We start from the raw sequence: 12,139 nt of genomic DNA, 5'->3' as shown, positions 1-12,139 counted from the left end.
AGCGTTTGGACTGTATCAGCTCTTCTCCATGGCCTTAAAACACTCTGATAGAGCAAATGACAACAGCCTTCAGTTCCAAACAAGTCTATCGTTGATGATTCTTTAGCTATCGATCGTCAGTGACGTCATGAACTGGTTCTTCGTGAAATATTGTTTGCAAGAATCTCAATTCTGAAAACCTTGGAAATGTAATGAAGTTTTATTAATGAAGCAGAATTATTGAAAACTGTTCTTTAGAAAGCTCGTCGTGTTTTATTTTGTTTTTGCTGGAAAATGCTCGAATGATTACTTTGCTTTTACATTAATGTTTAATCAACAGAGACGCCATCATTATGAGCGTGAGATCCAGAGAAAATTAATAGGGGCTTGTTTTAAAACCTAACAAAGAACATCAGCAGTTATTTCCATTAATACAATTTTCAGTTTGATCATTGTATTTCTATTACTGGAGATGTTTCTCTTGCAAAATGTTTAGTGCTTGCTTGAAAATTTGTCATGAAATTTCTGTGAGCATTTTCCATGGTTTTTTGCTGTCTTGCAATGTACTCTGTTTCGCTTCTTTTTGGAGATTGGTGTCTAGTAATGAATAACGCTGATATTTCAGAATCTGCAATAAATGAGTTTGCGTCATTAAGTGTTTTTAGAACCCCCATGTTGAATATCAATTAAAGAGCTTCATGATATCTGTATACATTCTATTCACTCAAGAAATATATTTCAGAGTAGTTTGTCTTGCATACCCCGTATGTAGGTATCCTTTAGACGCTGTCCTGTTGGGCCAAGTTTTTTTTTATTTTGAGTTCGAGATGGTTGATATATGTAAAATGGCTAGTCGAATAGTTTTTAGGTTATTCACAATAGATTTTGCATTAGAAAACACATTTTTCCAAGACGAAATGTAATTTTGCTTATCTGACAAAAAATGACCAACTTGTTCAAACCACTCTAGCCGACCGTTACTTGACTCATGGCTAGTCTGCTGGACTTCTTACACACGTTGAAGCTTATATTCGTTCAAAGATATGCATACGAAGTTATGATATTCCAAGCCTATGAAAATTGGTTGATGAATAAACATTGGTAAACAATACAAGGCGGCTTTAGGCCAAAAGCGGCTTACCACGCTTAAATAGCCGATAAAAGAATTTTAGAAAAAGAGTCCTGGTTCTATCGCATGTGCACAATACTTTAGAATCAGTTACCAATGGCTTAAAATACGCCTACTGGTGCGAAAGTTTCTATGAATTGAAAATAAATTTATAAATAATAAAAGACTTTCCAAAATTTGGTGCTCATAAATTCTTCGTACGCCTCTGTAGCTGATACCGCAAGTTTTTAATTAATTAACAGATCACAACACTGAGTTGGTTGGAGCGACAAACCTGCCGCGCAAATTGCGTAGAAATGGACCCGCACTGACAAATTTCATAGATTAAGCGAAAAACGCAAATCTAGAATTATGCAGGGCTGTTTTTCTCTGTTTCAAAATGACACTGTCCATTTCGATTAATCAAGCAAGAAACTTTACGACCGCGTTTATGCGTCGATGCATTACCTCCGCTCTTCATTTAAAAACATCGTTCACAAAAATTCTTTATTGAAGTAATGCGATGAAAAATTAATCCACAAATGTTGCGTATTTCTTTACAGTTTAGTATTTGCATAGTTTATAACTGACTACTATATTTTCATTACTGACTACTATCTTTTCATTTGATAGTATAAATAGGCATTTAAAAGTAGATTCAAGGCTATTTGCTTGTCACATTTATAACGCTGCCTCGGATTAGTGCTAGCGCACCACTGTTAGGGCTCCATCAACGGACACCTCCTAATAACGGATACCGGACAATTAAATTTTTTCAGAAACCTCTTTATCCGTAGTTATATTTTTTATAGTCTTTATTCGTAATATAATCTAAAATCTAGATGGCAACACACAGAATCATATAGCCACTCAGTCGCCGCCCACCCTGAGAATTAGGTATTTATGTTTTTTTGCCCATGCGGTATTTATGTGAAGTATAGAAAAGGCCATTGACCTATAACATTCATTGAATATTAACGTTCTAAGCGCATGGTTTGCATTGAATATATATGATTTAGTTGCTAACAGTGAAAACTCTATTTTTCTTAATGTCTTTATCGAAAATCGAAAGCTAACCAGGCGGCCATTTTCATTTGAATATCGCAAAATTAAGGAAAAGGTAGCCGCTTCTTCGCATCTATAAAAAAGATAAAATTTTACGTTTGCAAGTGTATTTTCCTTTGAATGATGGCCACAGGCCCTGGGACAAGTTCTCGGGTTAATGCAAACGATATCAGTAGGCATTGACCTAAACCATGCCCAGATTTTAAAAAAGAATGCCGAGGAAATGGACTAATAAGTTCTAGATTTATATGCAGAAATGTGTTTTGAGGAATTAAAAAAATTAATTTTTGTTTTTTAAAATTTCATCCTTAAACATCAATCTTTAAGCAGATAAATGCAATCCTGTCACAAAAAGGTGCAAAGAGCAGATTTCCCTCTGAAGCTTTCGGGAGCAGAGGAACTTAGGCAAGAGTCCCCCAATAATTGTTGAACTTTATTCTGTTACTTTTATAATAGATCACTGAATACGAAGAAATAGACGCTACTATGTACATTCTCTCGCAAAATTTCATTTGTTATCGCAAAAAATTTTTACTCCAAATAATTTGGTTTTTTAGCATAGAACAGATTGTAGGGTCTGGAAACCTGGGAATAAGATTGCTAAATTGGTTACAAGTAGGGCTCTCCCTGTTCAAAATACGTATGATAGGGATGTTTTAGGGATGCTGCAAATATGGTTTTCCTTCTCAAGACTATAATAGGGGAAAAATAATAGATTTTTTTTCAAAATATTTTGTATTGGTTGTTAAATTTTTTTTTGCCCCCACCCCCAAAGTTTCCCACTTCCGTCTGAGCCCGTGATAATGGTAATGAAATCAATTCATAAGCTTGCTAAAACCAACCCCAAGCAGTCATGCATTTTTTCCTGAAATGGTGTTTTTCGGATCATTTGAAGAAATTTAGGAACCTAACATATGTAAAAGGGGGATTTCCAATTTAACTGAATAAATTAAAGAATTTTTCCGCAACATTATCTATACTCCAGTTCCACGCTTCTAGTGTTCACAAGAACTGGGAACCTCGCAAGGGTCACTTGCTCAAGCCACCGTTCCAGCAAAAGTTTCTGATGGTCCTGAAACCAGTTGCACGCGCACGAAGTCGCCAAAAGCATATGGACATCTTGCGAGTAGCCTGCATAGTTGTGGTAGTATGTGTAACATCGCTTTATTGCCATGAAAACACGATTTCTGTCGATGCAGGACGGTCTATCGAGGAGATATTTCGACAGCAAACACGCCAATTGGGCGATGCTGCTCGGCGAGTAGCCATAAGCGTAATCAGGGTCCCATTCTGGGTACTGCCGTTGATTAGAATCTCGAATTTCGTGTTCTTGTCGAAGTTTTTCGAGTTCCTTTGCAACGGAACACGCATATTTCTCGGAATCTTTCAAGGCAAGCCGAGTACGAGATAAATCCATTTCCAGAGCAGCTATTTGGCGCTGTAGCGCCTCCACCGTAACATCAATCGCAGTTCTTTCTTTCGATTTTCGCAATTCTTCTTCTATTACTGCACATATCTTATAATGATTTGCGAGTTCATTTCTCGGTATAGTTACGCCACACGCAGAGCACTTAACTTGGCGATAGTCGCATTTCTCTAAATGTTTCCTCAATGATTCTAGTTTCACTACAATTTTGCATCCATTCTCTGAATTGTCGCACCAGACAAGTAAGACATCAATCATATTGCGTACGGCAATGTTGGGTATCATATCAAATTTTGAAGTATATGAACGACAAGTTGGACACGAGTCGGTGTCAGGTTTGTCAAGCCATGTCTTGAGACACAGTTCACAGAATGAATGCCCGCACAATGTCACTACCGCTTGGTTCATAACTCCAGTGCAAATATTGCAAAGTAAGTTCTGGTCCACGTTGCTGACAAAGCGGTCTGCGGGGTAACCCATTTTCTCAGCCACGGCTCAAGCCTAACAACCTTCAGCAGGACGGATGAGAGACGGATGATCTACTTCCAACTGTATATCAATTGTTTGTTTACTAACATTGCAGCGTGCCACAGAGGAAAGTGCTTTCGAGAACTGTGTGCCACGATGAAACTGCACCTGCACTTTGGTCTTTCTTATAACTGTACCAAGAGACACAATTTTTAAACTTTTTCTAATCCAACTTTTCTCTTGAGAATTACAAGAATCGTTTGATTTCTTGCATCTCATGAATATTAATAAGAAATTACTTGCCAACTACGTTTTTTATTAATCCAAATTTTCAATCGATCTTACAGCTTCTTTATTCTATAACCACTGTGCAAATTGGTATGTAATCCGTCTCCAAAGTAAATGATTTCACAGAAAACCAAGACAGCTCTTTAATTTCAGTGCTACGAAAGTTGTCTTCCTTCGATTTCAATCTTTGCTGTTGTTTGATCTTTATCCTTTATCTTCAGGTACCCGTTGCGTTAATAAGGGGATTGTTTCACGAGTTTCATCGTAACACTCCGTAATATTTGTGACAATTTCCAAGCCAACGCGAACTCAATCTCGAAAAATTTCACAACGGCAGCGTTAACTTGAAATCGTAAAAATTTCAGATACTTTGCTTGTGTTGGTTGAAAGTCTGGTTGAGATACGGTTGTCACTTGTTATCAATGGAGATTTCTAACAGCTTTATCTGCATGATAAACCTCGAGAGGGTATTATTTCCTCAACAAATTAATAATTTATATTCAAGCAACTGTCTTACGTCCTGACTTTAAACTTCTAAATAGTCGCAAAACCGTTTATACGCTGGTTGCTTTGATTTTTCACGTTCCCTTTAGCAACACAAACGTCTTTTGGTAAAGTGAACTTTTTCGCTTGGTAAAGTTGGCCGCTCGATTGAACTCCTTTCCGCTGTTACTCCCAACAGCGCAAATCACAACTCCGCGAATGTAGGCGTAACAATTCTCGACTGTCTTTCTTTTGTGTCAAGAACTTAGGATAACAGTATCAACATATATTCAAACTGAGTTACGGTGCAATCAAGCCAGCCATCCATGCACCCGATTCACGCTTTGATCGCAACAATGGGAGTCATTCTTAGCCATAAACCTATAATTGAAAAACACCAATGTTAATTGTGTTATCTCATATTAATCACCTTTTCGTCGCAATTTAGCTTGCAATTCTTTAGCAATTTGAAATATTTGACTTGAGCTAATCTAATGTGAGAATTAACTTCACAAGATTCTCAATTTAAAAGTTCCTAACCAAGCAACGCTTCCGTTCATTTGTCCTCCGTTCTTAAAGCACGTCAAATTCTCTCATTACATAATATTCTCAATGCGCTTGCCACCTAGTCGATACAATTCCTAACTTCTCTTTGTATGCAAAAACAAAGCTTGCATGTCCCATTACCAGTTTTGGGTTACTTGTTTACGTCACAGATTCGATAAGCCTAACATTTTCTCTGCCTAGATGAAAGGATGATAATTAGAAAACATATTAGATGTAATAATATTTTCAGCAACCAAAGTTTCTTTGGTCTTGACACAATTTACGGTATATAACCCCCCCCCCAATATTCTTGGAACCAAATTGATAGCGATTCTTCAAATCGTTATGGAACCTAAGCGTTGATATTAAAGGAATAAAGAGTTCAAAAAAGCGAATGCAGATAGAAATGAGAAAAAGTACGTAGTGACGTGGTGAAATGATTGCAAATGGTACATTTCTCTAGATTTGTTGCAACTCCAAAACCTCATTCCAATTTGGTCGATACCTTCTGCCAATGTAAAGGAACTCTTTAGGTTGAAGACGTCTGAAATATCACTAGGCAGTCTAAAAATCTGTTTCACCATCTGCCTCGATTTGCTTATGGAATTTTCTTAGAACTGTGAGCGATGCGTTTTCGCTATACCCAAGGCACTCGCACCAAGTTTCGCACAGTTTATAGACAAAGGCTTCTGTTTATATTATTGTCTTATAACCTAAACCCTGTTCAATCGCCCACCACACCTCCATGGACATTAGTGGCTGAGAAGCTGCTAAAGAATGATTATTTTATGTTAAGCATAGAAACTTTTAATTAATAGCTTGTATAGTTGAAAGAGAGTAGAGTCATTCAGAGAAATCAGCTGATTTCCAGGTAGCTAAGTCAGGCTGTGTGTATTGAGTTGGCCTAGCAAGCAGATCATCCTTGGCTTACACAAGCTGGGTCTTGTCTCGTAGATTGTTACATATTGCACATTTAGGAGGTTTGGAATCTGGTCTTTGTTTTCATGTTATGATGCATACTGTATTAAGGGTGCACTAAATTAGGGATGATTATTCTGACCAGAGGCTAAAGTATCTCCCTTTTCCAAAGCTGAAAATGAGTTTGGGTTTTGTTCTTCCGACTTGGGCTTGCTTGCCTTGGTGTGGAGGCCATAACTCCCGCGCCCTTCCCGTTTCTAACCCCCCCTCCATAGTTATCTTTGTTTGGGGGTCTTCGTGTATAATGTGTGGTATATTATTAGTGTTTATAGAGCTGGATCTTCCCTTGCTCGTCACAGGGTTCAATGAAAATGTTATAATAGAAGTTAAATAAAAAACAGAAGAAGGTAAAGAACCTAAGAACAATTTCAAAAGAGCTGCTAGACAAGAATCCTTGAACAATTAAGTACATCTCAGCCCTGGTCGAAACATCAGTGTTCCTTAATGTAAGGAAAAGAATGTAACTTTTGTAATTTGCAGACAACCTACTTGCAGAACCTAGAATTTTGAACAAGGAATTTGGTTATCACTTATGAATCTCTTTACTAGCCACTTAAATACTGAGATACCTGCATAGCTACTTAATGGCTACCGTAAATCCTCGAACTGCCTCCCCCCTCAAAAAAGCCCCCCCCCTCAAAAAAGCCCCCCTCAAGAAAGCCCCCCCCCTCGAAAAAGCCCTCCCCCCTCGAATAAGCCCCCCCTCGAATAAGCCCCTCCCCTAGAACTTCAAATTGTCAATAAGGCCCCCCCTCGAATAAGCCCCCACTGCTACCGTATACTTTCGAATTGGACGCCTCAATATGACGGTTTTTGCCTTCTGAGGTTGCCCATGGCGTTTCATTAAATTACCACGACAAATTCGTACTTTTGGTAGTGATTAATTAAATGCTCATAAAGAAATTCCTACTAAAATAAACAAGGTCTTTTGATAATGTCTTCTTATTTTCTACCATAATTTTATAAGCCTCCCCCTCGTATAAGCGCCTCCTCGTATAAGCCCCCCCTCGAATAAGCCCCCGTCCAAAAATATCAAAAATGAATAAGCCACCAGGGGGCTAATTCGAGGATTTACGGTATAGCATCCTAGGAACGCGTGGCGTTTCCCAATCTTTTTATTACATCCATTGTCTCTTAATGTTGCAAAGTCCGCAACAATGAGAGTGATGGGACCAGGTTCACGCCCAACTGAGTTAGTGTTGCACCGTTTTCTATATCTGCCTTTTGCGAAACAACATCTATAATCTTTAAGCTGTCAGATTGCCATCTTAGCTCGTATCCATAAGCACAAAGGTCATTTGTCACACAAAGCTTTCAAAATACAGCACAGGGTTCCATTTTTTTAAAACGCCTTTTCATTTCATTACTACGGACTGTTGAGGCAGCTTCTTGTTTTTGTGCTCTGAACCCGCCTCGCTGCCATGTCGTATTTGTATCTGTATCAACTTTAATCGTTGAAATTGGCATGGAGAGGTCATCCTTTCATACTCCTCATCCCTGTCTATTGATATTATCAAAGTCTTTCAATAGACTCTGATTACTATATATTACTAAGTCAAAGACCCAAAGTACCGCCTCTTCCACAACCTTATAGCTTCTAAAATTAGCCTTGATTTTCTTGTTCTTCTGAAAAGTTCAATATTCTGAAAACGCAGATACCCTTTGAGCCAAGTAACCGATCTCTTGAGAGTCAGACAGGCTAATCACAAGTTTACCCTCCCTCTCCCCGCCTAGAAAGTAAATACTAATTTTTACAACAACGTATTTATCCTGTTAGAGTTATTGCAATCAATCTATCTGGTGTAGGAGTGCTGCAGAGACAAAATACACTGCATTTGCCATCTGACATGCAGAATCTTCACTAAAGCTAACTAGAAAAGTTATCTCGGAGGAGGAGCTTATGTTTTGAAAGCCTCTGCTCCAGACTCCTAACTTGAAAGAAGTTAGAGGTCTGGCGCACAGAATAAAGTGTTGTTAAACCAGTTGTTTACACACCGATATGACGGTCGTTTAGAATCTTATTTGCAAAAAAAGATTGAATGACGATGAAAAAAGATAAGACTTAGCAGTCTCCGTGTTTAATTCACAAAGCCTTCTAGATATACTAAAACGCTCCTATTCTCCTAACACTTTAAGTAATATCTCCAGTTTTGCTTGAAAGTTTTATAAACGCTTCTAGCCTTAGTTACCTTGCATTGCATTATAGTACCATGTGTCTTAGTCTATAATTTCAGTCAAGACCATTGCGGGGTATTGCTGCAGGTCTTGCCTCAGTCAGTTTTATTTCTTCGTTGTTCTATAGTATTTGAGACCCAAAAAACTTCTCTAAGCCTCCTTTTTCTAAATATACCAGACTACGACCCCCCCCCCCATTGTTGTAGGGTGCTCTTGCTGCTCTTGGTTTTACTTGCCAGTGTTTCATACTGAGATTCATCTCTTATTGAGCAATATGCGCCACGTTATGCTGGGGCATCCCCTCGAACGAGTCCATAACTAAGGGCAACCTCGTTAAAAATTGTTGTTTTATCTATACATAGGAGTTTGCCTTGAGTTTTGAAGGCGATGAAGAGTTGTTATACCTAGATTCAAAGGCAAAGATAGAGATTGAAGGTTTTGGATAATGATTTCAAAGGGCAAAGCTGGATTTTTTGATATTGCAAAGATTTAAAGGATTGCTTGGATTTCGGCATGATTTTATGGTTTCCAGAGTTTTGAATAGATTAATTGATTTACCTCAGAATATCTGAACAGTCTCTGTGAAAGATTTTATGTTAATGATACATTCCACGCCTATGTTTGCTTATCCATTTATCTATGGTATATGCAACATTACGACCAACATATTGCATTGACGACCACGCCTATCCGTCCACCAATCAACTTTCGCAAGGATAAAAGGCATCTAGCTGTTTTGATATCCGCCCATAATTTATGTATTTACTTTCCAATTTTTTCGCAATTACACGCTTCATTTTGAATCTTAAAAGTAAGATTTAATCTCAATAACAGAACATTTACGCCTTGATTTCAAACTAGCGTCGTGCCGTCATGCCCACTAAAGTATCGCAAATTTACGTTATTTTTATCAATTATATTCAGCCATAATTCGTTTGAAGATTGATTTGCACAAGAAGTTTGCAACTACAATACTATTAAAAATGAGAAAAGTACTTTCCTATTATTCTTGAGTCCTTTGTCTTTAAAGGCAATAACTCATGCAGTTCTACCTTCGCAATCTTTATAAATTTGAATTCGCTTTCAAAACGTTTTTACTGTATTTTCATGCTATTTTAACTTGCTTCACAAAATCGCTACTTTCCCATCCCCTTCTCTTCCTTGTATACACAGATCATGTCATGTTTGCGATAAGTTGAAACTTTCTTTTCTCACGGCAGGTCGTTTAATTAGCTGTTTTAGGTCATGTTCTGACTCACCTCGTCCCATTCTAGCTCCGTTATGAACCCGCCTTGCTCTCTGCCTAACATTTTCTTGTCTTTCAGACAGTAGCTGTGATTTTTAGCAAAAAGACGCACTCAATTTACCTCTATTGCTTTTTTGCTGCGGGAACAACGCCATTCAAGTGTTTGCCTTGCCAGAACATTCTGTACAAAGCAAGCGAGCATATGGTGACCAGATAAATGTTGTTTGGGCATTGAATTAGGTATTATAATCACCCATTCGCTTGATTTCAAAGCCATAGGCTGTACCCTAAGAATTTTTGTTTAATATAACAACCTTTGAGGTCACGAATTTAAAACCACTTTGAATAATAATGCAGTGTAAATTGAATGGCTACCCAAAGACAGGTGCGGGTGCGATCACCTGTTTTTTGATGAGGAACATTTTCGATCAGTTTGTAAACAAATAGCCCATCTGAGATTATGAAGGAAACTCGCACTCAAATATAATTAATCTCATTCTTTTTACTGGTAGAAGAATGGAATTTTTATGACCCAAGCGACAAAATTACTTCAGTCAACCAGTGAAAAACTGTTCTGCATGGCCTAATTAAGCGATTGCAACTCGGGTAACGAAGTCTATAAACAATTGATGTAATATCTGTCCTTAATTGAATAACCATCACAATAAACTTGTCAAAATTTCGCAACAATTTGTCAAAAGCAATTTCATAGAGCCGAGAATTCGAATCACAAAGTACCTGGGTAAAAAAGTAACCGAATGTTACTGTGGGAAGTTTATAAAAGAGAAGATTTGAGATAGAATTTAGAAAAAATGTGTTAATGTTCTAGTCTATGAGCAGCTACACTCTTTGTTTTTATAAGAACCAGAGAATTTTTTTGCTGAGCCTCAATGTTCTTAACTTTTTGATAATTTTAGGCTCAGATGTTCTGAAAATTGTTCGTATTCTAAGAGTGATTTTTTCGCAAATATTTGAGAAGTTACATGCCGTATGTAGTTTTTAAGACGTTTTACTGGGTAAAGTTTAAAAACAAAGCAATGACTGCTAGTGTTCATTGACAATCTCATCAAAGTTTTTTTTGTCAAGAGAATGTCGGTACAGTAGTTTAATGCTTGTGAAAATTTCCATTATGGAAATTTTTAATTTTCTCATCTGAAGCTAAGCATGTTCTAGCCTTGTTCTTATTTTTTGGGCAAATCGAGCCTCAGTGTTCTTATAAAGTGTGTTCTTATAAAAAAAGAGTGTATGTTAAGGGTAATGCCAATTATAAGCCTCTTGCTTTGCTAAGATATTAACCAAACCCCAAAATATGAAGTTTTGTCTTTAATTGTTGATTGTAACATGTTGATTGTAACAGAAACCTTCGTTGTCTTAGATTTATTGATAGATAATGGAAACCTATTGACCTCGGCAAAAAAGTCATACGGTTAGAGTAGAAATCAAGCCATTGGTCCCGAAGCCCTTTCCGTTAGGCATCTGTGTATTATCTGCATTTCGTAAAAAGATTCTTTATTTACATTCGACAGCTTCATATAATTACTTTTTGAATGTGCTTTTTTGATTTTTCAGAAATATTCTTTTAGAAGGTCCCTCATCCAGGATTTCAGCCGAGTTTCTAGAATTTAATCTAGTGAAAATTACTGTTTCCTTGTCTGTCATTGAGTGCCGTATAGGCAGAATTTACCATGATTTGGGGTAAAGAAAAAAACGCTTCTAAGTTGTAACTACATAATGCATAACGAGTAAAATGTGATTCAAATTATTAAAAATGATGAGATTTCCTCTTCAGCTGAAAACATACATCTTAGAAACGTTTTTTTTATGAAATTCTTGTATTTCAGCGATGGTGGCTTATGACATCTCGCATACATTATTGTGTTGTAGTTACAAGGACCTATGAATCTACCAGGGATCTATACTTGCTGTCTATCATTTTTATCTTTTATGTTTGGAACTCAAAAAGTAAGTTGAATACTTTTAGATGGACCAGCTCGCGGAGTAAAGGAATCAAGTCAAACGGTCAACATCCACGGATGACGTGAACTGACCAGAAACAACATTTTCTTTTAGGACGACAACAAAATAGTTGCCTGCCTTTTTCAATACCAAACATAATTATCTGAGATTGTTAAGGGAAAAGTTAGAGATTTTTAGCTTTGAAAGTCAAAGCGTACTGTGCAAAAATGGATAAACATGAAATAGCATTCTCTCTCTTTCTCTTGAAATGAAAATTCAGTCAATATTTATGCAAAAAGGTGTATGTCACATTCATTTGTTTTTCAAACGTATATCAACTGGCAGAATAACAGCTAGGGCCTTCAACATTTTTCAATTTCACAGTGTACTCGTCTATTAAAATGTTGCTTTGACATTTCTC

The 12,139-nt window shown here is 37.2% G+C and overlaps 1 protein-coding gene across 1 annotated transcript; it reads right to left on the bottom strand.

Annotated features, from left to right (window-relative positions):
* Positions 1-2,136: 2,136 nt before the first annotated feature.
* Positions 2,137-11,058, bottom strand: LOC135681180 (tripartite motif-containing protein 5). Its single transcript, XM_065195504.2, has 2 exons — positions 9,776-11,058; positions 2,137-5,198 (listed from the first exon to the last, which is right to left on the bottom strand). The coding sequence occupies exon 2, from the start codon at positions 4,056-4,058 to the stop codon at positions 3,123-3,125; it is 936 nt and encodes a 311-aa protein (XP_065051576.1). The 5' UTR covers positions 4,059-5,198; positions 9,776-11,058; the 3' UTR covers positions 2,137-3,122.
* Positions 11,059-12,139: the final 1,081 nt, after the last annotated feature.

Source organism: Rhopilema esculentum, chromosome 12 (assembly GCF_057945365.1).
Source record: "Rhopilema esculentum isolate cy_ngs chromosome 12, ASM5794536v1, whole genome shotgun sequence".
In the NCBI taxonomy this organism is placed as follows: Eukaryota; Metazoa; Cnidaria; class Scyphozoa; order Rhizostomeae; family Rhizostomatidae; genus Rhopilema; species Rhopilema esculentum.
Note: the sequence above shows the minus strand (reverse complement) of the source record. Positions and strands in the feature narration are given on the sequence as shown.